Genomic DNA, 23,370 nt, shown 5'->3' with positions numbered 1-23,370 from the left:
TCCACTTGCCAGCCTCACTCAACTCACTGTGGAGCCTTTCTCATTTCTTCTGAACCGACATGAAAGTCAAGAGCCCCACGTGGGGTTCGGCACCTGTTGCTGACTGGGTGCAGTTTTCACTGCACGATGGTTCCCCGCGCCCTGGCAATGACCTGTGAAGGCCTCTGTGCCAGGAAATTGCGAGATCCAGCTACGCAACCGCGGTTATAGGAAGGGATTAGCGGCCAAACAGCCCGTTGGACACATGGGGCGGGGAGGGGTGCTCCCATCAGGCTGTTTAACAGAAGGGTGCCAAGGTTTATGGATTAGGTCATAGCCAAGTAGCTCTTTCTGTGGTGCCCTTTGAGCTTTTTTGGAAGGTGAACCACACACAGCCAATGATAGGCTCCAAACTTGAACATGCTGCCCTGACGCGAAAGGGATAACAAGGGGCTGGATCCAGAGTTTTTCATTACATCATTCACTGTAGGATTAAAAAACAAAAAAAAAAGTCTTTTCTGGGGAGGGTTCACGAGTGTTGCCGCCTAACGGGCGAGACGTGTGTTGTGTGGGGAGCCGGGCTGTAGTGTACGTAACACAATCAGCCCTTCTGTTCCGTCTTTCCTCAAATCCTGATTTTTTTTTAAATAGCTAATGGCACGGCAGCTTCTAGAAGACGGGAAAAGCTGGCAAGGAGCTAAAACGGGGTACTATGGGCAGGCATCTGAGGGAGCCGTGGTCTCCCACAGAAGCGCCATGTCGTGCGGGATTTAGAGGGGTCGGAGTTGGCCTCTGGCTAAAGAGATTAGGGAAGGTTCGGCGAAGAGGAGCATGCATTGTTCCTTTTGTGGAATAAACCCCCAAATCCATGAAGTGCAAGCAGGCTAAGCCAGAAATCATCTCTAGGGCCAAGACCACACGCATTTCCCACATCCCCTTTCACTTGGTAAAAGGTTGTTGCAATCGCCACTTTCCACTAGGCAGTCAGAGCCACTGGGACCAGATGGTATCTCTAAAAATGTGGCCTGCAGCCATGATTGGAGAGTCGAATGTGTGACTTGCATTCTCTCAGAATAAGAATAGATAATGTACGATTGTGCTGGTAAGGACTGGCTGGGAGAGGAAAGAAGCTGATAGATAGGTGGAAATGCGAGCCTGAGCTTATTCACTGTTGTCCTCATTTATTCATCCTGCCCTCCTGTGAGCAAATAAGCTTCAGGAGGCCAGGCGCTTGGGCTCTCCGACTCAGGGCTGCATCCGAGCCCCTAGACTCACGTCGGGCACAGAGCAAACATACAGTGCATTTTCCTCGAATGCATGAGGGGCTTTCCCAGAATAAAGTGTTTGTGAACAGTGATCAACACAGCTGCTGATGCTCTGCAGTCTTCAAGTCTGCCGTTTCTGAATGTCCCAACAGAGGACAAGTCTTGATTACAGTCATCCTGAGCCTGGATTGCACTACAAACTGCCTACGGTTGGTCCTGAACTCAAGGACAAGAATTCTTCCCAGCTCCCGATAGGCTGCCTGCACAGTCTCACTTTACATCCAGCCTCTTTGACTAGGCTTCGGGGCCAAGGTTGCCCCTGCCAAACATATTTTATTAATCCCTTTCAGCTCTGGGAGTTAGCCAACAATTCCAGGAGGAGGTTGAGTCCTTTTCCCCTGCCCAGGTTGACGTTTGAGCACACACCGCCCCCTAGTGTCTACCGCACACTTGACAACATGATTCTCAACATCTGCTAAAGCCCCGCAGAATGAAGTCTTCCACGGCTCAGGCCCAAGGATCTCCGCATTCGTGGGGAGGGAGAACAAACATCCCAGTTTGCCCAGAATAATCCAGCATGTTGTGAAGATGGCACTAACTACCCAACCCAGAGCTTTGAAAATATAATCAAATAAAATAAAATCAGCCCTGTCGGAATCCAAAGTCAAGAGCCCATAAATAGAGGATTCTACTTTGAAACGGAGTTGGACATTTTCTATAAACTGAAACTTGGACTATGAAGTAGAAGCATGAGGATGTACCACCAGCTTTTTCATGTTCAAGGCTTTGCCTTTTGAATCCCCTTTCATGTCCTTTTTTGTGTTGTTTGTACACACACACACACACACATATGCAGAAATAAACCCATGGACTGGGTTACGCTTTCAGTCTCAGTGTAAGACTGCTTGTCTTGCTCACGTGCCTTCTCGTGGAGGGAGAGGGACCTTGGGTCTCTAACCCTGACGCATCCCCTGCTCTCCATTCCGTTAAGCAGGTGCAAGGTGGGTTTCTGGCACAGACTGACAAGCACCTGAATCTAAAATTCTCATATTCACTGGCCCAAGCATGGCCCTGGATGAGACCGGTGGATGGAAACCTCTGTTCTATTGTTTTTTTGTTTTTGTTTTTGTTTTTAAGAAACTAGAACAAAGACACTTTCACCATTGACATTATAAAAATCATCTTCTGAACACTCAAGTATGTGTTGTCCTGGGTTACATACTACAAATAAAGAATAAAGCCACACTTTGCATTGAAGGAGCATGCTTTTTACGGATGCCCCTCATACAGGTGCAAAAACTGCAATTAGGACCTCTGTGGGAGGTCCCAGATGCTATGTAAACAATGCCTCCGAGGGTGTGCAGTGCACAACCCGGACACCTTTGTGAAGCAGCCCCGATAAAATACCTTTTTGACAAAAGAGCGTGAGTGCTCAGACTACGCCTTTCAAACCCCACTTTGGTCACTACTCAGCAAACTCAAGAAGTCAAGCTTGGCTTTCCTCTGTCTCCTTCTGAATCCCCATTCCATCAGTACTCTGCCTCCTCCCTGCCCCCATTGACCCCTCCCCCACTTTGTGCTTTGAGGTACACCCTGTTTTTAATGGGGCACAATCCCTTAGCTCAGAGGAAGAGAGCTCACAGGCCTTGTTACTGACCAGCAGATGAGGGAGATGCGGGGATGGCACTTCTCTGATATCCCTTTAAGCACACTTCCTATGTCTGTCCTTGTTATGTCTGTGACAAGAGGCCTCTCTCTCTTCTTATTTCTTATCCCAAACTCACTGACCAGAGGACACTGGCCCCTTCGCCGTGTAAGTCTGACCTTTGCCTCGAGAGCCTGCAGGGGGCAGCACTGATCCCACCTGTGTAACTGGCGGGGAGGACTGGGACTTGCTCTGAGCTAAATTCTTCCGGTACATTTTTTTCTGACTTCTCTTTAAAGTGAATTGAAGCTACAGGTAAACAGCAGGGCTCCCGGGGTCACAGTTTTCTCCTGTAAAAGAGACAAGATTAGAAACATAACAACAACTCAGTTACCTCCAGGCTAGTTTCTAAGGTGTCCGATGCCCAACTGGGTTGATTAGGTAAGTAGGTTGGTTAGCCCGTCAAAGTGATTCCTGGAGACATTTTCCTTTTCCTGAGGCTGGAGAGGGGTCTCTTCTGGGTGGAGAATCTAAGAGAAGTCTAAATGTACACACACACACACACACACACACACACACACACACCACCGCTCGAGCCAGTCCTTCAGCCTGTTTTAATCGAGCCCATCACACCATCCAGAAGGTTCGTGCAAGTTCTTATATTGCTAAATCCAGGGCACCATGTCTGGTTCTCCTCATCCTCGAGCTCTTTGTAGGATCTGCCCTCTCGGAAGTTGCTCATTCTCTCCAGAAACATTCTCTTTTCTTGGCACCTTTCCTGGCTTTCCTACCACAGCTCTGCCTCTCCCTCCGTAGCTCCTGTTGGGGCTTCCCTGACCTGGTCCTTTTCTGGGTCTCAGGCACGTTCATCCCACAGCCTACGTGGCATCTCCATGACATTATCACAGGTATTTCCAGTCCTTCGTGAGTGACCCCCAATCTTGTGTTCACCCCCAGCCACCCAACAGCAAGACTGCTCCTCCCACACCAGGTCATTCCAAACCCGGAGCCATTCTTGATCATGCCCCTCCCTCATCAACCTTTAAGTCCCTTCTAAGAAAATGGCAACCCATTGACTTCTTCCCACAGCAGGTTGTCACAGTGGTCCTTCCAGCTCTCTGCCTGTCACAACAGCTCCCTCACTGTCTCCCCATCTCCATCTTCATCCCTTTCCATGCCATTCTCCACACTTCGGCCAGTGGACTCCCCCTGTCCTGCTTAGAGCATACCCCCTGCTCTCAGGAGAGAGTCCAGAATTCCACAGGTCCTGAAACGCTCTCCTCAATGCAAGCCATTCCCCCTTCCTTCGGCCACAACCCATGCGCTCTAGCTTTCTTTCAGTTCCTCAAAGTCCAGAACCTTCCTATTGCAGACCCTACAAACCTGTTCTTGCCTTTCCCTGGCACGCTCTCGTCCCCCCGTGTTTGTGGCCAGCTCCTGGTCAGACATCAGCCCTCAGCTATTTTCTCCAGGGACCCCTTCCCTGGCCCACAAGCTAGGGTAAGATCCTTCTGCTATATGTTTCTCCTTCAGAGCACCCCTCACCACTGTAACCAAAATATATCTTTAGTTCTTCATAACTACCACTGCCTTCCAAGGAAGGTGGAACCCAGGAAGTCAAAGGACCTCGTGGCTGTTGAATATCTTAAGGACTCTGCCTGTGAATGTTTATGGGAGAAATAAAACGTTCTACCAAATACAGTGGTAAGAAGTAACAACAACGACTGGATTTTTCTGAGCAAGCCCAGAAGCATGAGCAAAGGTGGGCAGTGAATGGGTGCTGTGGGCCCAATGGAGTGACTGGAAAAGCCTTTGGGAAGAACAGAGTTAGCATCAACAATCAAACATTGTGCTTACCCAGGACTCTACGAACGGCTGCACCTGTCTATGTGAAACATTTGTCCTTGCATAACTCAACTCCTGGTGAACGTGAGTTCATGACAAATTTCTCTTTCAAGTAACCAGAGAACTGTCTGTAGGAGCAGCGGACAGGATCGAGATAGAATCGCGTGAGGGATCTCCACCCCACCCAAACCCCCACCTGCCAGGGTCTGCGCTCAGATTCCAGGAGGAAGCCAAGCGCAAGAAGGAAGTGAGAGGACAGGCAGGGGGAGATGCAGAGGCAGGGCAGGGGGGAGGGGAAGTTGACAGGCAGGCGGCCTACATTCGGTCCTCCTCTTTTCTCAGAATGAGTTGGCCCAAGGCTGGTAAGGAAAGCCAGAAGTATCACCTTGGAAATTCCCCAAGATCAATCGTTAGCTGGTAATCCATTCAGTGTTTCCAAAGACGTGCCATTAAGGCACATTTATAGCTAATCTGTGCATTCCTAGTCACACGTGGGTGGGAATAAATCCTCAGCCAGGACAGAGACCAATACAGCCAACATCTCTGCAGTGAGGCCCCACTGGCCTGTGCACCCTTGTTTTTATCAGTTTTTTGGAAAATTTCCCAGAATAGTAGTATTTTCTTAGTTAAGAAAAAAATTGCATTCTAGTCAATTAAGTATATGTGCTGCCGAAGCGAGCACATCTAGTCAATTAAGTAAAGGAAGCCAAAAGGAAGTTATGCCTTTGAACAGGGAGGGTCACCAACTTTTTCTGCAAAGGGTCAGGTGGTAGATCAGTCAGGCTTTGTGGCCACCTACTGTCCCTGCCCCATCTTCTTATTTTTTCTTTCTTATTTTTACAACCCTTTTGCAATGTAAAAACCATTCTGAGCTTGGGCACGGTACAAAACCAGGCCAAAAACAGACTTGACCATGAACTGTCATTTGCTGACCCTTACTTTACATAAGGAGAAAGAGTAACAAGAGTACTAGATGACACCTTCTGAGCGCTCATTATGTGCCTTAGGAGGCGGCATCAGACGGAGGGGCTGAGGTCAGGTCAAGCTCCATAAACAAGAACATGCAGTGCCCAGCTTCCAACTCGGGCCACCTGACTCCAGAGCCAGGTTCTTCATCTCTGTGCCAGCCAGAATTTACAGTGCTCGTCTCTCTGCGGGATGCACGCCCACAGACCTGAAAAGGGTGGTCCTATGGGACGCTCACCACCACCAAAGCACATGCAACAGTTTCACATGTGAGCAACCACCCAAAAGACTCCTGAGAACCAAGAGGGAAGGACTCAAAACCCATGCTCCTCTCACAGTGGGTCCACGGTGCTTTCCTCATATTTGTAAAGTCACTCATAATTATTTTTATCGCCTATAGAATTCAGAGAAAACTCTCCTTCTATATTTGGTTGGGAGTGAAGGTTGGGATGAGGAAAGACAATGTTTATTCTGTTTTTACTGTGTGCCATTCACTGTTGTGAGTGCAGGGTTTCCCCTGTGAGTTCAGGGTCTCCAGCTCTGAGTGTAGAGTCTACACTGAGTGTAGGATTTACACTGAGTGCAGAGTCTACATGTGAGTGCAGGGTCCCTGTTGATGAGGGAGCAGAAGACCAGCTGAGGACAAAGCACAAGCTGACACATTTCTCAGGCACTCCTGGCTGCTCTAAAATTAACGGAAGGAAAAACAAATGGTTAACTAGTAGAGATGCCAGTCCTGCAGGCCAGGAGTCTCCATCAGTTCACAAATGTCTTAGTGATTAACAAGAAAAAAGCATTCTTTGGGTCTCTGGAAGTTAGGTTATTGATAGACCCAGAGACTGCATTTCCTGAGCCATCACCCCACCCATCCATAGTGATGTAGGAAACAAAGATAAAAGGAAATGCAGATAAAATTAAATGTCCTTATAACCTGCAGCCCATTGACAAATACTTGAGGCAGAGTATAACCTTCCTCCAGGAAGCTCCCAATTGTCTTAATGTTAATGCTTTGCTAGAAGGAAAAACCTTAGCTTGGCACAGCCAGGCCTCCAGGATCCTGGGAGTCTTCTTTAGCACATCAAAGCCCTTTTGGACACCTCCCTTTTTCCTTACGTCCCCCAACTCCCAAGTATGTAATCAGTCATCCCTCACAACCCCGGGGCAGCCGCTCTCTCTGACCACAGGTCCTGTCCCCGTGCTTTCATGAAATCACCTTTTTGCCCCAAAGTCGTCTCAAGAATTCTTTCTTGGCTGTGGGCTCCGGACCTCGCCAACATTCCCAAAACGATATTACTGTGAGTGCGGGGTCTGCAGCTCTGAGTGCAGGGTCTACAGCTGAGAGCTGTTTGCTCTCACCACAATCGTATTACAGTGAGGGAAGATAGACAATAGACAAGTAAACCAATAAGGGATCTCAGGTGCTAAGAAGTGCCAAGAGAAGGAAGGTCACATGAGCAAGAGGATCCTGTAGAGGAGTGGTTAGGATCCTTGGAAAGAGCAGATCTTGATGAGAACAGAGAGCCTCTGGAAGAAGAGGGGCTGGAGGGTTGAAGCAGCAGGAGCAGCTCTGTCTGTTGGTCTTTCCACTCTCACTCCACCATGCACCCCCCCCCCCATACACACAAGGGTAGCCACTGGGACCCATGTTCTGCAGGCAGATGAGGCCACTCTTCCTCTCACACTGCAGTGGAATGTGTGGGCCTTGGCAGATGGGAGCTTTGGCGTTACACGTGCCCTTGCACACCTGGCGGGTGTGCCCATCAGCAGTGGTTTCTGACACACACACACACACGCACGCACACACGCACACACCATTCTCTGGTGCTCAGCTCTGGCTGTGAGGCTAAAAGCACCTGTCCCCTTCCAGTCCTTTCATTGTTATGCATCAGGGTCTCAATGAAATCTTTGCCCTTTAAAACAATTGCTAGAGTGGCTTCTCTTTTCCTGATTCAGTTCCAACTGCTACACACCATGAACACACAGTCCTGAGGTGGGAACAAGTTTATTGGGGTCTGGCAGCACTGGGGCAGGGCGAGCGTGGTGAAACGGGGGAGGATGGGAGCCAGAAGTAATCCACAAACCAGGAAGGGCCTCATAAGGTACTCCAACAAGTCCGGATTCTATTCTGGAAGCTCTAGGAAGGCACTGGGAGTTTAAGGAGGGGAAGGGAATCAAACAGGAAAGAGGAGAAATGGGCAGGACCAGACTGAAGAAACAGACAGAAAGAAGTAAGGAAGTATAAATCATCATCATCATCATCATAATAAAACTTAGAATAACATGTTCTGGTGAAGAATAAAATGGCTAAAAGGTAATTTGGTAACTGTTACTTAACACGTGTAGGGCTCTTCGATTTTTTACTTTTGCCAGATATTCCACCTATTCTGTTTTCCACCGGCTTTAAGCTACAGAAGAGTTCAGGTTAGTTACATGGGGGAAAAAAAATCCTTGACTGCAGAGAAAGAGGTTAAATAACCTGTTTTCTGGAGAATCTATAAGGATAATACAGACAACTAATGATTTTTGATGGATGAAATCTGGTTTAAGACAGTGTTAGAGGGATGCCAGGGTGGCTCAGTCAGTTAAGTGTCTGGCTCTTGATTTCGGCTCAGGTCAGGATCTCAGGGTCCTGGGATGGAGCCCTCTGTAGGGCTCTGCGCTCAACGGGGAGTCTGCTTCTCTCCCTCTGCTCCTCCCCCTGCTCGCGCTCTCTCCCTAAAATAAATAAATAAATAAATCTTAAAAAAAAAAAAAAGACCACGTTTGAGTGTCCCTAGCAATTGGATCCACATGGTTATTAGTTATTTGGCCTCGTGTGTACACCTGGCCCGTGAAAACTGGGACTTGATCCTAACGCTGTGTGTTGCCTGGCCTCTGTGTGTTCAGAAAGTCTAGGCACCTGGAAGGGCAGAATACACAATCGGCACATTAAGGAAACAGATAATCTGGAAATAACATACCTCGTATAATATGGTCACGAGTATGTTATAAACTACGTCAACAAGGATAAGAAGTCACTAGTCACTGCGTATTATAAATTACTTACTGACCATGCGATAAGTCTGTGGCAGGAGCCCGGGTGATGGCCCCATAGACAGGGAATGATGAAGGGAACAGAGCTGCCATGGTAGACATCCGAGACTCAGCCCTCCCACTGACACAGGCACCCAGCCAGCAGGGTCAACTCTCCAACCCCAAGCTAATCACGATGGTATCTCGGGAACAGGGTATGAGACATGACCTTCAACACCCCTCATCTGTCAGCTCTGGGCTCAGAAGGAGACTGGCTCATGTGAATCAGGCCACCAGCCCATGGGTCTGTCACCTGGAGCTGTGACGGGGGGGCCTATGAGAGAAATGGAGAGTTTCTACCCTCAAGCTGGAAGCCAGGAGAGCAAACCTAAAATTGGATCCCCCTTTCCTGGGGCCAAACATTTCAGGAGACCCAGATAGGGGAGGGAGGAGTGAGAAGCAAGAAGGGAGCAGGCCAACGGAGAGGTGGGCCAGAGTGAGACCCCGGGTACAGGCCCCTCCCTCGCTGGCTGCCCCACAGAATGGTCAGAGCCTGCTCTACATCACTATTTGGGGGACCTTGGGCAAAGTACTTGACTTCTTCGAGTCTCAATATCTCACCTTTGAAACTGGAATACTAGAGTCTTCATTATCCAGGAGTAATTAGCACAGAGGGCAGATAACTTGAAGTGAATCTAGTTAAATAGGACCTGAAGTGTCACAGCAAATAATTTAGTAACGAGTGTGATTCCAACCTTATCTTTAAAAAGGAAACTAAAAACAAAGAAGAAGAAGAAACAAAACAAGCAAAGGAAAAGAGAGACAAACCAAGAAACAGACTCAACTCTAGAGCACAAACTGGTGGTTACCAGAGGGGAGGCGGGTGGGGGGATGGGGGAAATATCTCGGTGAGCACTGAGGACTTATAGAATCCTCAAATCACTATATTGGACACCTCAAACTAATGTAACACTGCATGTTAATTATACTGGAATTAAAATAAAAATGTAAAAAATAAAGTAATTATTGATAGGTTGAAAAAAAACTAAAAATTATGCATATAAATTATTTTGTTTTAGAGTTAATGAAACATAGGTTATCATTCCAACTATGTGCTAATTTCTAGAACAGCGAATGACTCAGATGTGATTGCAGGGTTTTTGGCATGTTTTTCCTGACAACATTATCCATGCTGAAGGGCTCTGCCAGTTTTCCTGAGGGTTTCTCCTCACATTTTGCTAGGCGAAGAATTCTTTCCCTGTGATGTGGCATCCAGTTGTCAATGTATCCCTTTCAAGAACAGCTATAGAATGAACAAATCTAATTGTTGTTTTTCACTTTAATGTCAGCTTTATATACCTTTCTAAAAAATTCTACGGATCACTTCCATTTCTGGCAGGATGGTAGATCCGACACCCCAAAAAGTCTTCCCTCTCTACAAAATATTTAGAACATGGGAAGAAGAGGAAGAGGACTACAAACTCAGTGGGTGAGGGGGAGAACTGAAGCAGGGACCCCTGTAGAAAGTGTGGACCCTCACAGGGTCACTCTCAATGAGAGCAGGGCTTGGAAAAACCCACCGGGGATGAAGTGACCTACCTAGTGTGTCTGCCACAGTTTGGGTGGTGGGGAGATGGGAGATGTGCAGAAGCACATCAAAAAAATTTCTTAATTTTGTGTATGTGAGCATACAGTCTGAAACCGAGCCCTAACATTTTGATGAATCAAGAACATTTGCAGCAGAGAAAATTATTTTGTTTCATATATGTTCATTTTCTTATTGAACATTTTCAAAATAAGGAACTTCCATAGGTGGTAATAATATCAATACAACAGGAAAACATACTTTTTATAAAATGGATAATCTTGTTTTTACTTTTTATAAGGCATACTAGTAAAATGTAAATTAAGGAAACATATCCTAAACCCATCCTTTTTCTCCTTTTTTCCTTTTTTTTTTTTTTTTAGTTTTCATCTCTTTATTTTCTTGCATAAATGTATCTAACAGAAACTACAGATTTTTTTTCCCACTTTCCTTCCCCTATGGAGCCAGGGAGAGTGACCTTTATCTGCATTATTACGTGGGTCACAAGGGCAAGTTTGACCTCAGATTCCTGTAGTTTCAGTTCCCACCTGATGGGAAATCGAGATGTGTCATCAATTGCAATTACACAAATGATGTCACGATCAGGCTTTATGTACATCAAAGTGCGATGGAGATACTGAGGAGAATGATTGTTGGCAGCATGATAACCAGAAAGGATGATGCTCTGTGGCCTCCTCCTGATAGGGTGGGCTGGCAGGAGTTTGAAATTGTCATTGGAGATGAACACGTTTCTTTAACATCAAAAATTGGCTATCTTATTGATGTCACTCAATCCAAGGGTCCAGAAGGCTTACAGGTATTTTATTATCTTGCCCAGGACCTGAAGTGTTTTGTCTTCAGTCTTACTGGATTACATTTCCAGATTAAGCCAGTGTAGATTGACTATTGAGGTGGACACAAGGGGAGTGGGTGGGAGTAGCTGTTTTTAATAACCATTATCAGGAAATTTTTGTGTATATCAGGGCAATTTTTTTATAAACTATAAATAGTTGTTGTTAATAAATATATAACGAACGGCAAAAAAAAAAAAAAAAAGAAATCCAACTTACTTCCTCTAACAGTTCTCATAATAATGCCCTGCCCTGCCCTACTGGATGGACTCTGAACTTTCTGCAGTTATTCTTCATAAGTTCTAGACTTTAACCAGAAGGCTCAGGATAAAAGGCAAGACAGTGCCATGCCAGCCGCCACTTTGACAAGGGTTTCTCACTGAACCAGGGGGTGACCATGACCTGCTGTGAAGGGTGGACATCCTGCAATGGATTCAGCTTGCTTGTTCTACTTCTATTCGGAATAGTTCTCAATGCAATCCCTCTAATTGTCAACTTTGTGGATGGAGGCCAATTTTTTCACAACCCCATCTCTTGCTTTGAGTGGTTGTTCCCAGGGATTATAGGAGCAGGTCTGATGGTGAGTAACATTTATTTGGCTTGATTTGGAGAAAGGACTGCCTATTTTACCAAACTCCTAAACACCGCCTTTCAGCTTTACAGTGGACTATGTCTTGGCTCAGGATACTGTCAGGAGCAGTGGAATGGTATTAGTTTATACCCTCATCAGTGAAGAATGACAATTTAAATAAACTGTGGTATGGACTAGGGAGTCTGGGCAAAAAAATTAATAATTTGATAAAAGTTGGTTGGATTGTTACCTATCCTATTTCTTCACATGTGTTATGCCGTTCTTCTAAGCTTTAAAGTTAGTGTTCAAGGTGTTTTGAATCCCTTCCCTCAGCTTTCCTTTGCCAATACTAGTCTCTAAGTATTCACTCCAGGAATACGGGAGTGGTAAGTGGTACCTAAGGGAGTCTGGTTAATGTCCGAGAAATGAGCTTTTGTTTGAACGTGTGTGCATTTCAGTGGTGCTGAGTGCCGCTGCTGGTCTTAGCCCAGACTTTATGAAAACGCTCTTGGGTCATTACATGTTAAACTTTAGATAAAAATTTGTCCTTACACAAAGTTATTTGTTTTTAAAATCAGTACTTTTTAATGAAAACAACTTGACCAAAAATCTGTCACAGAATTTTGAGACCCATTAAAACAAAAGTTTAATGAGAAAAAAAAAAAATTTGTCCTTTGGCTGGCACACTGGATTTGAGACCACATTGGCCCCAAAAAGCCATTTTAGGAAGCATTCCCCAAAAGTTGATGGTTTCTTTCCCTCTAACATCGTGAGCAATCTATTCACCTTGCTTTAGGCAGAGGGGCTATTTCTTCAAACAACCCTGAGAGTTCCCTTCCAGGCTGAGAGAAAGTGATCAACAGTGCTCAGCCCTGATGCAACTGCCAATCCTTGTGTCTGCTTTCTGCCCTTCTAGAAGCTTCTCTCCACTTAAATAGCATGAGCTTCCTTGCATCTTGCTTAGACCAAAAGACAGGAGCAGCTCGCCAAATCTAACCAATGAGGGCAATTTCCACGAGGCCCCAAAAGTTCCTCAGTTAAAACAATCCATTTAGAATAAGTCACGTCTTTTTAACTATAAATTGGCTCTACTACAAAACCTGTCTCAGTTAAAAACAATTTCTTGCTCGCATTAATGGAGCCTGAGTTGGTGATTGTACACACCTACATTCCATGTGTGTTTATGTTGGTGGGGGGCGGGGGGGAAGGTGAGGGGGTGAAGACAGAGAAGGGCGCACAGAGAGTACTCTTAAGTGCCAGCTACTGGGTTTACACTATCTCATTTCATCTAATAATCTGGCTAAGCAGATATTACCATTTGTATTTTAACAGATCAGCAAACAGAAGGTTAGGACTGTTAACAAGGCGCATAGTAGGTGTGAAACTCAATTCCAGATTTATCTGATTCCAAAGCTCTGTTTTCCACCAGTATTAGCACCATAATCCTCAACAGCTGTCTCCAGTTGACAAAGGGGAAAGATAAAATCCATAACCTAATCCATAAATTTAAGTGGCCAGGAAACAGAAGCATAGAAAGGTGAAATAAATCTGCGAAACAGTTCCAGAAAATCTGGACTTCTTGGTTCTATGACTAGGTTTACTTTATCATCCTCAATAAATATTAATGAAGACCCGGAATCACATGAGGGATCTCTTTACGCAGTACCGTAGAAGGTCATCAAGGCAGCAAACAACCTGAAAATTTCAATAGGCGTTTTATAGACTGAGCCTCAAACTCTAGACTAGGCTCACAAGCAGACTGGTAGGTGATAGAAGGGCTCAGAGTACAGGTACATCTTCATGCTCCTTGGCTATAAATAGAATGTGAAAGAATATCTTTTTCAAAGGGATTCATTCAAAATATTGAACTCTTCATATACTTGTAAACACGCAGAAAAGTTAATAAGGAAGCATTCACTACCTGTGAGAGTACTCTTGTCATAGCTCTTGAAATCTTTCTAAAATTGCTGTGGCATTTTAAATTTTCTTCAAAAACGGGATTTTGCAGGAAGTAGCTAGTAATAACTATGGAATTCATTATTGATTACTTCATAAAATACACATTCATTTTATGGTTTTATGATTTAGTGAAAAGAGAAGTGAACATTTTCATCTTTTGAAACCATGACTACGAGTAGATATTACATAATTATCTACAATCATTGTCTGCTAAGTGGAAAAATCAATACATGTTATTTTTTTTTTCAGGTACTAAAAAGAAAGACTTGAAATGTTTCCTCTAAAAAATATAAAGGACACTTTATTTTTATGTGAGATCAGTTGGAAGTCTGATCTTAGTCATGCTTATTCATTGAGTGTGCTTATTACATAATGATAATTTATCAGTTACTAAAGTCTTAACAAATTGTTGAACATTAACCAAATTAGAAGATATTATGTACAGCAAGAATTCTCAAAATGTAGTTTTTATATTTATGATGAACTATGGCTTTGTGTGTTACTCTCATGTTCAAGTACTTAGAAAAATCCCAAAAGTTGCATTCTGTCCAAGTTTTAATGATCTAAAAGCTTTCTATTACTTCATTTGTAAAATTGTTTACTACCTTACTTCTAAAGCTGGATAAAAGTATGGGTTTCTATTAAAATAAATGAACAATACTACTTTTTTATAAAAACAAATGTCTATCAAGATTTTTAATTTCACAAAAACTCATGCATTCAAGCGTGCTTAAGAATTGAAGAGAAAGAGTATTTTCCTAATTACTCATTTTCACAGGAGATTATCTGGAAGATTTATTATAATTCAGTTACATATGCACGCACATACTTTCATATTTTACTGTCCAGGGGTGCCTGTCTCAGTCGGTGGAGGGTGCAACTTGATCTCTAGGTTGTGGGTTCGAGCCCCATGGTGGGTATAGAAATGACTTAAAAAAAATAAAATAAAATCACATTTTATTGTCCATCTTATAAAGAGCCCCTCCAACTTCCAAAACTTTGAATGGACAAAATGGTTGAAATACAGTGAATTATCAAGTTACCTATAATGATGGAACAAAGATGTCATGAAGTCAACTGGGTGAGGATTCATATACTGCAAGCCATTATTACTTTATAAAACACCTTTGCAAGGGAGAAGAACTACAAAAGTAAATGTTCAGCATTTCTGAGATAAATTAATCCTCCAGAAAGTTAAAGTTTAATTTACATCAATAAGGAAAATGGAATGATTTATCCATTTAAGTTGTAACTTAATGTTGTTCCACCTTTAACAGACTCATTACATTTCTAAATCAGGGGTTGGGAAATTTTTTATTCTATAAAGAGCCAGATAGTGAGTATTTGCAGCTTTGCAATCCAGTCTCTCTCACAACTATTCAACTGTACCATTGATGTGTGAAAGCAGCCATGCACAATATGTAAGTGAATGGGCATGGCTGTATTCTAATAAAACTTTATTTATAAAAAAAGAGATGGTGGGCCACAGTTTGCCAGTTTCTGTTCTAAATTATTTGTTCCTTAAATTCAGAAGACAGTATAGCTTATGAGTACAACAAAGGAAGCTTAGTCCATGAATGCTAACACCTATTTGGGAGCTAAAATTTATTTTTCCTTTTCTTCTGGGCTCTCAAGCTATGCCCCAGAGTGGCTGGGCTGTCATACATACCTGTGCCCCCTGAATTATAAGAGTGTTGGTGTTCAAGGCAATATATAAGCAAAGCTTGATAACAATACTCTTCTCCACAAGTGACATGGAGTCAGCACATGGTCAGAACGGGGTGAAGTTTGTCAGGAAAGCTGCCTTGTAAGGTGCAGATCTTAGACCTGTTCTAAAAGAACAAAGGTGGATGTGGACTTGAAAAGAAGCATCAGGGAAAGAGCAGTAAGGAGGATGATGAGATGAATCAGGTGGTGGTGTGGGGGCGGTGGGGGCGGGGGGGAGGATGAGAATGAATAGACTCTATGGAGGAAGAGAAAACTGTCAGAATTGGCCAGTGTAGAGTCATGGTTGAGAGTCTGGGCTCTGGACCCCAAATGCCTAGCTTTGGATCCCCACTCATCCACTTTCTTACGTCAGTCACTCAAACTTGCTGTGTCTCAGTTTTTTCCTCGGTAAACTGGGAGTAATACTAGCGCCTACCTCATGGGATTGTTATGAGGCTGGAATGAACTGAACCATGTTCAACACCTACAACAGAACCTGGCCTGTTGTTGGAACTCAATAAAACATTAGAAAACAAGAGTGGGAAGAAGAAGAGAGAACTGCTTTAGGGCAGTTGTGCTGAGAGAGCAGAAAAAGCTCACAGCTAAAATTTCTACAGTGGAAGGAAATGATTTACATTTCACTCTTCAATGATACAAAACTTTTTCCAGTAAGAATTTCTAGTCATGGCTACTGACTAGATATTACTCAAAAGTGAAACCTAATCCTGAGAATGAGGCATCATTTCTCACAGTTTTCCTCAGCAATGTGCATCTCCCTTGACATAGAAAGCACTATATGCAGGATTCCCAAAAAGTGAGCTCATGACCTGTCATGGATCCATGAGCAGAAAGGAGAACGTGGAACCAAAAACAATTCTCCGGTCATAAGCTTGGTGACGGGTGAGATGGTGGTGACCCTCTCTAAATCAGGGGTTGGGAAATTTTTTCCCAAAAAATTTCCCCAAAATCAGGGGGTAGGAGGGAAGTTAGGAAGTGGGAGAGGGTGGGGACAGAATTCTTAGTTCCCAACTGCCAACCAAACAATTCCTTTTCTGGATGTTTGCCAGATTAATTTATACAATTTTTGGGAAATTGGGTAAGTGGTCATAGATTATAGTAACTTAAAAAAAAAAAAAAAGAAGAGGAAGAAAGGAAAAAGAAAAAAAAAAGAGAATTTTGGATGATGCAAACAATTCTTTCAGAAACATTCCTTCCAAAACAATGAATAACTAACTCATTCTAATCCATTTAAAATCCAAGTCTCTCTAAAGATGAGAGTAAGAATGTAGATGGAAGAGTTGGAAGCTGTTATCCTGAGATGTCCCAGCCCTCCCCCACTTTAATCTTCGTGGTTGAAATGGGGATCCCAAAGTGCACGAGATCAAGGGATATTGCCAAATTTCCCCTTTTGTTCTCTTGAGCCTTGATTTCCCACAACTGTGGGAGGTGGTGATGAGTGCTTTTTCCATCTGATGGGAAGTAATCATACTCATCGTTCCTGTTGATGTGATTTCCAGGCCATTCCAGCAACAACAATGTCCTTGGCAGCAAGAAAAAGAGCGTGCTGCAACAACAGAACTGGAGTGAGTATCGTGCCATCGGCCTGGAGCCAAAGCACAAGAAGAGTTGGTGACTGATGAGTCATCAGTATCTGCCCAGTCAGTGGCAGGACCACAGCCATAGAAACGTGCAATTTACAACGATTACATGATATTATGGAAAGCGTGAAGTTTTTCTTTTTTCTTTTTGTCCCCATAAGAATTTAGCTTTGGAGTCAGTCTTCAGACCTTTCCTCAATCTCCAGTTTCACTACCCAAAGGTTTTCAAAGAAAGGAGATTTGGAAGGCACACCCAGAGCTGTAACCAATTTCATAATTCTTGAATACTTGTTATTTTCGTGATGTGTATAAAGACTTCGGGAAAGTGTACCCGCAATTCTATGAAAGATGGCTTTGCTAGGATCAGAATAATTTGTCCTTATCCAGTTAAAGGAGACAATGGTTATTTTTTTCAAACATTTACTGTGCACCCATTATGTATAAAATTGGAACTAAGTTAAAAGTAAAGGAAGTGAATATTTGTTAACCTTCTGTTACTATGCTCAGAACACTTCCAACTCTACAACCTTATTTAATTCTCTCAAAACCACTAAGTGGGAAATATTATGGTCTCTGTTTCATTGACTGAGAAATTGATCCTCAGAGAAAGCAAATAATTTGCCAGGGTAGTACAGCTGGTAAGTAGGTGAATTTTTATCCAAATCTATCAGACTCCAAAATTCACAATCTTCACACTATTTATGCCATGGCCATTGTTATTAAGTAACACTGAGGACTCTAATAATTCTCTAAGGGCAGGGGGTAGATCAATAAACAAGCAGTCATAGTAAATATTCCTGGCTGAGCTTGAGGTTTGAAAACAATGGTGCTCAGCCTTAGGAGAACATTAGAATCACCCAGAGTGATCTTAAAAATATCAATGCCTGGTGGCCCCCAGAGATTCAGTATTTTTCAAAAGCACCCTAGGTGATTCCAATGCAACCCCAGGGGGGAGACCCAGTGTTTAAAAGCGTGCATATTTATATCTGTATTACATATTTATATTTTTAAAAATTACCCTTTTCTGACATTTGATATTTATCTAGGATTATAATTACTTTGCTAATTGTTGATAGTCCATCTTTGTTCCTGATACACCATAGATACTTGGAAGATACACGATATGACTTAAACACCAAACTTTTGCTGTGCACCCATTATGTATAAAATTATAACTAAGTTAAAAGTAAAGGAAGTGAATATTTAACCTTCTGTTACTATGCTCAGAACACTTCCAACTCTACAACCTTATTTAATTCTCTCAAAACCACTAAGATAACTAATGATAACTATGATAATTAATATCAATAAATATTAGTTTTCAGTTTCCCCTCTCTGGCACTTTTCTTTTTAAATTATAATTTGCAGTTTGACTTTGTCTTACCTCTATATTCTACTTACATTCTTGAGAAAGACATCTTGAGATATTTCTAAATCCCTGAACTCTAAAATATCAGAACACTTCTCTAGATTTTTGTCTCAAATCATATTTCCATTAAGAATCTTTTCCCCCCACATGTCTTTAATGACAAGTCAGCTTTTCAACGATCACTTAGGTTTTTTCTGTCCTTGGAGGGCCGTACATTGAGAATAAGCAAGACACCTTTTCATGCAGGTGTGGGGCTTAACTCAGCAGGATTTTCTTCCCCATGCCAACCTTGAAAATCATTGGAATTCATGCCTCAGCAACATTACAGATTATTATGTGCCAAGGAGCTATAGGAACTCTGGAGTGCCGGAGGGGGGGTGCTATATAATACAGCTCATGCTCTATTAATAATAGTGGTGCTGGCTATTTATTTAAAATTTCCAGCTTATATTGATTATATGCAATAAAGTGTTCCTAGGCACTTTTCTCACTTCGTGGCAGTCGTGGGAAGACTGGTGTTTAAGTCATATTATGTATCTTCCAAGTATAGAAAAGACCAAGACATCATAAAGGTGATAAAGGCTAGATCTTAAGGTGGAAGATGGGGTCACCAAGGTTTATCTCCCGTATTAACTGTTCCAACTATTTCCTGTACTTTAACTGTTCCTTGCTCCTTCCCTTTGTCCAATTCTTGGTTTTGTTTCCACATGCTTTGGTTTTGCGGAGTCATTTACATGAACCCCCACAGGATCAGTTCTAAAGCCAGGCCCCTTTGTAGTGATAAGAAGTTAGAAATAATAAATGACCAAAATATAAATAGCGCACTTCTTGATGAGCAAATTAACTGGCACAGGCCACAGTAGCGTGGAAGAATCTGGATTTGAATTAGACCCCAGGTCCATCATTCTGTGCTTTCAGCTCGATGAATTCTGGTGTAGTGATTAAAATCTGAGCACTAGCATTTCTCAGCTGTGAGATTCCGACAAGTTTGCCAACCTCCCTGAATTATATTTTTCTCATCCATAAAGTGGGAATAATAGTATCTATCTCTTGGGGTTATTGAAGGGGTTAAATGAGATAATATATGTAAAGCCCAATATCCCACAACATGCATAAGGTACATAAGGAAGCCACTTCTTCTGCCTACTCATTTAAGCCAGGTCTCCTAAACCCTCTGGAAGTGGTAGTATTATTGCATCCAAGGAAAAGGACAAGTATTCCTTCATCTCTGCAGATTTTAAATCATAATTATCATTGACTAACAACTTCACTGAAGCAACATAGAGCTTTTTTTTGGAAAGCATACACATATACCAACATTCACTTGGGCCATAACATTTCCTATTGGCAAATTCCATGCTTTTTTTCTGCTTTCTCTGATTCTCTTTCATGAAATGAAAGGTGCTTAAAGCCTTACAATCTTTCTCCCTAACACAATATAATTCTCCATCAGGGGCAGTTCTGCCCCCCAGAGGGACATTCAGCAGTGTCCAGGACACATTTGGTTGTCAACAGTTTGGAGGGGTGGAGGGACTGCTGCTGGTATCTAGTGGGTAGAGACCAGGGATGCTGCCAAACATCCCAGAATATACAGGAAAGGCCCCAAAACAAAATGCCCAATGTCAGCAGTGCTGAGGTTGAGAAACTCTGCTTAACACTACACTATTGATTGATCCCTGCAGAATGGGGACCACTAGCCACTCACAGCATCGGGGCCAAATCTGGATGAAAGAGTTGGGAGTCAGAAGACCAGACACCAAAATGTGGGTGGTTAGGATCTAGTCCAGGTTCTGTGGAGTAGGAAGTACACAGAATGCGGAGGAGGTACCAGATGTCAGTGGTCTCTTGAAACGGACAAGACTCAGGTACATAAAGGTGCAGATTTTCTGGAGACAGTAGCAAGCCCAACACTCTTTTAATAAGTCTAATCAAATGGCAGAGACTTTGCCCTCCTTGTTCTTTGATAATTCAGACCTAATCAAATGGAGATCTTAAGACCTAGGACCACGGGGGCTCTGGAGACCAGCAGCAGTTGATCAGAAGCCTGCACCTGCTGCCGAGTCTCGAAACAGACCAGGAACACGTAAGAACGTGTGCCAATGCTCCTCCTTTATTTTCCAGATGCTTCTGTCATCATTTCTGAATGTAATCACGGTCATTGGTGCTGTGTATTGCATGTTGGTATCTATCCAGGCTCTCTCGGAAGGTCCTCTCATTTGTAACTCTCAAGAGAACAGCACTTCCAGCTGTGAATTTTCATTCAATAACTTGACGTGAGTATCCTGATTTTCACAGATTGTCTTACATGCTGCAGCTAGCTCCATGAGAATAGTGTGGTGCTGACACGGTGCCATGCTGTGCTTTGATGGAATGAGTGGAACACAGGTTCTTAGGGATTTAGCGCCTTAATGCCACTTGGTACAATCTCACAGAAATGGAGGAAACACTCAGAATGGTTTGGGGGGGGGGCGGGCAGGAAGGGCAGGAATCTTGTCCAAAAGGAGTACTTGACTCAGATGGCTTATCCCATGGCTGCGTGTGCGTCTGTGTCTAAAGAATTTCTAGAAATATACACCAGAAACTTAACTTTTATCCTTGAAGAATGGCCATGGGGGACGCCCTGGGGAAGTGAAGGGAGCACAAAATTTCTACACTTCCGAACTAACTCAGGTTCTCAGTCCTAATCATGTGTTACCTTTATAATTTAAAAAATGGAATAAAAACACAATACATAAAATCTAGAGCCTTACTTATAAGCTCTAAAAGAAACAAAAGCAGTTGATGGATTCATGCAGAAGTACTATAAATATACTGCAGGCATGGGAATGGATCAAGGTTAACTCATATAGTGACAGTATTGAGGAGTTACTTGTAAGTGGCTCATTTCAGACTTGTCACATGGTTCTGTGCCTGAATCTAGGCACAATCTGTAAAACTGGAAGAAAAAAAACAATCTGACTCTTGGTTATCTGTATGTTGCTCAGTTTGGATAAGAACCAGAATTCGCTTTTATAATTACATGAAAAAAAAAAATCCCCCTCCTTTTCTCTTGCTACCTTAAGAAAGAAAAATCTCTCAAAATTTGCATACTGCAGTTGTTGTGACTCAAAATTAAAAAAAAAAAAATCCCTTTCCTAGTAGATCTATAGTTTAAAATAAGACATTTCAAGCACAGATGCTCTACACGTTTGGCCCTTAGGAGAGAATAGGTCACCAGGCACCAGGCTAAGCTCTGGAGATAAGAGCCACTGCAACTGGGGAGACATAGTAACGCAAACAGTTACAAGACGGATCCTATGCTTGCAGCAAACTGCAAAAAGTATACTCCCATTCCATGTGTTGAAGATACTATTGTCTTCCCAGGATAAATGTCAGTTGTTGGTATCCAGAAATGCAAACTCTCTAAGAATACTTAGCCTTACTCTAGAAAAACCGGGGGGGGAAATCATCTTAGGGCAGATGGCGTTTGGGCTAGAAGTCTCTCATTTTCCATACCTTGTTACAATGGGTACAAATCCCTTTAATCAGACATTTTTTAACATGCCTTTTGTCAGTAAAAGTTGTATAGCCAGTTTAAGAGCAGATGCAACACTGCAGTTTTGTACTAAGAATTGAGTTCCGTGCAGGGAGGGGAGGGGGCTCCTTAATTTACCTGTCTTTAGCAAGTAGAGGACCGCCTGTATAATTAGGTTGAATCATGTGAGATTAAGAATATTCGACCATTTCTGACATAGAAAATTTCATATGGTTCAACCCAAGAGTAGGTACTATAGAAATGCTGGTTAGAGGATGGACAGATACTCAATAAAAGTTTTGTAGCTGTCAGAGTACATGGAGAGATGATCAGAAACCCAGATCTTAGCTACAGCTTCTGGGCACAGTATTTCAAAGGACTTGCTGTTTTAGTATACTTGCCCTTTCCTGGGCACGATGATGCATTCTTTTCATGGTAAGTGATATTCCTGAAAATCTTATATTGTTTCTTTCATTTCAGTGACATTCATCCAGAATCCTTCAATCTGCAGTGGTTCTTCAGTGAGTCTTGCCTCGCTCCTACTGATTTCAGTAATCTCACCATCGATGGCTTCATGGCCAGTGACTGGAGAAAACATACCTTGCACTTCAATTCTAAAGAAAACAAACACAGGGTGATCCATTTCTCAGTGTTTTTAGGCCTACTACTTGTGGGGATTCTGGAGCTCCTGTGTGGGCTCAGTCAGATGGTCATCGGTTTCCTTGGCTGTCTGTGTGGAGTCACTAAGCGGAGAAGTAGAATTGTATAGTTTCATGGTAATAAAATGGAAATATTAGCAGTTTTGAATCATTTGAGAATTGCATTTAAAAGACATTCTTTGGGGCGCCTGGGTGGGTCAGGTCTTGATCCTGGGGGGGGCTGCTCAGCGGGGAGCCTGCTCCTCCCTCTGGTTTGTGCTCTCTCAAATAAATAAATAAAATCTTAAAAAAAAAATAAAAGACACTCTTTTAGAATTTCAAAAATGGAACACTGTCTAGAAAGCCGTATGAGTCTCTTTACGCCAAAAATCATCTTTGAGGTGATTAAAAAAAAATCAGCCTTTCATGTATTAAAGCAAAAACAATCCTCAGTGGTTGACTTTGGGGAAAGGTGGAGAGGAGTTTTCAATTTGTTTTGTATCTTTTGGTACTTCTGTAATATTCAAATTTTGTAATTCTATATTCTTGTGTGTGGAGGGAGAAGGGAGGGAGGGGGAAAGGAGAAGGAAGACGGGGAGGAAGGGGGACAGGAAGGAACAGAAGTTATCCTGGAAGTGAAAATATGGAACTTCTTTATGGTATTTCTTTATACTTAAAAAAAAAAAAAGAATAGACAGATAACCTGAATGGTTTTAGACCTAATTTCCAGCTTATAGGCAATCTGGGGAAGAGGACATAGACAAATCCAAAAGGTGGGGCAGTAAGCAGACAATAGCCCCGTTTTCAACAAGAAAATATATAGGAAAAATAAAAGGTGGGGCGGGCTGAGGGAATTAATCCAGATT

The 23,370-nt window shown here is 42.9% G+C and overlaps 1 protein-coding gene and 1 pseudogene across 1 annotated transcript; both read left to right on the top strand.

Annotated features, from left to right (window-relative positions):
- Positions 1 to 7,891: 7,891 nt before the first annotated feature.
- On the top strand, positions 7,892 to 11,327 carry LOC118523833 (protein mago nashi homolog pseudogene; annotated as a pseudogene).
- Positions 11,328 to 11,545: 218 nt separating this feature from the next.
- On the top strand, positions 11,546 to 22,635 carry TM4SF20 (transmembrane 4 L six family member 20). Its single transcript, XM_036073989.2, has 4 exons — positions 11,546 to 11,728; positions 16,903 to 16,968; positions 20,474 to 20,625; positions 22,347 to 22,635. The coding sequence occupies exons 1-4, from the start codon at positions 11,546 to 11,548 to the stop codon at positions 22,633 to 22,635; spliced, it is 690 nt and encodes a 229-aa protein (XP_035929882.1).
- The last annotated feature ends 735 nt before the right edge of the window (positions 22,636 to 23,370 follow it).

The sequence above is a fragment of the Halichoerus grypus genome, chromosome 4, assembly GCF_964656455.1.
Source record: "Halichoerus grypus chromosome 4, mHalGry1.hap1.1, whole genome shotgun sequence".
Classification (NCBI taxonomy): Eukaryota; Metazoa; Chordata; class Mammalia; order Carnivora; family Phocidae; genus Halichoerus; species Halichoerus grypus.
This window is presented reverse-complemented; position numbering and strand designations above follow the sequence as displayed.

What these genes read in the sequence shown, in the direction of transcription:
- TM4SF20 (XM_036073989.2), top strand. Translation starts at nt 11,546, where the DNA reads ATGACCTGCTGTGAAGGGTGGACATCCTGCAATGGATTCAGCTTGCTT. An exon ending in TTATAGGAGCAGGTCTGATG is followed by an intron (nt 11,729 to 16,902) that starts GTGAGTAACATT and finishes TGTGATTTCCAG; the next exon opens with GCCATTCCAGCAACAACAAT. An exon ending in GCTGCAACAACAGAACTGGA is followed by an intron (nt 16,969 to 20,473) that starts GTGAGTATCGTG and finishes TTTATTTTCCAG; the next exon opens with ATGCTTCTGTCATCATTTCT.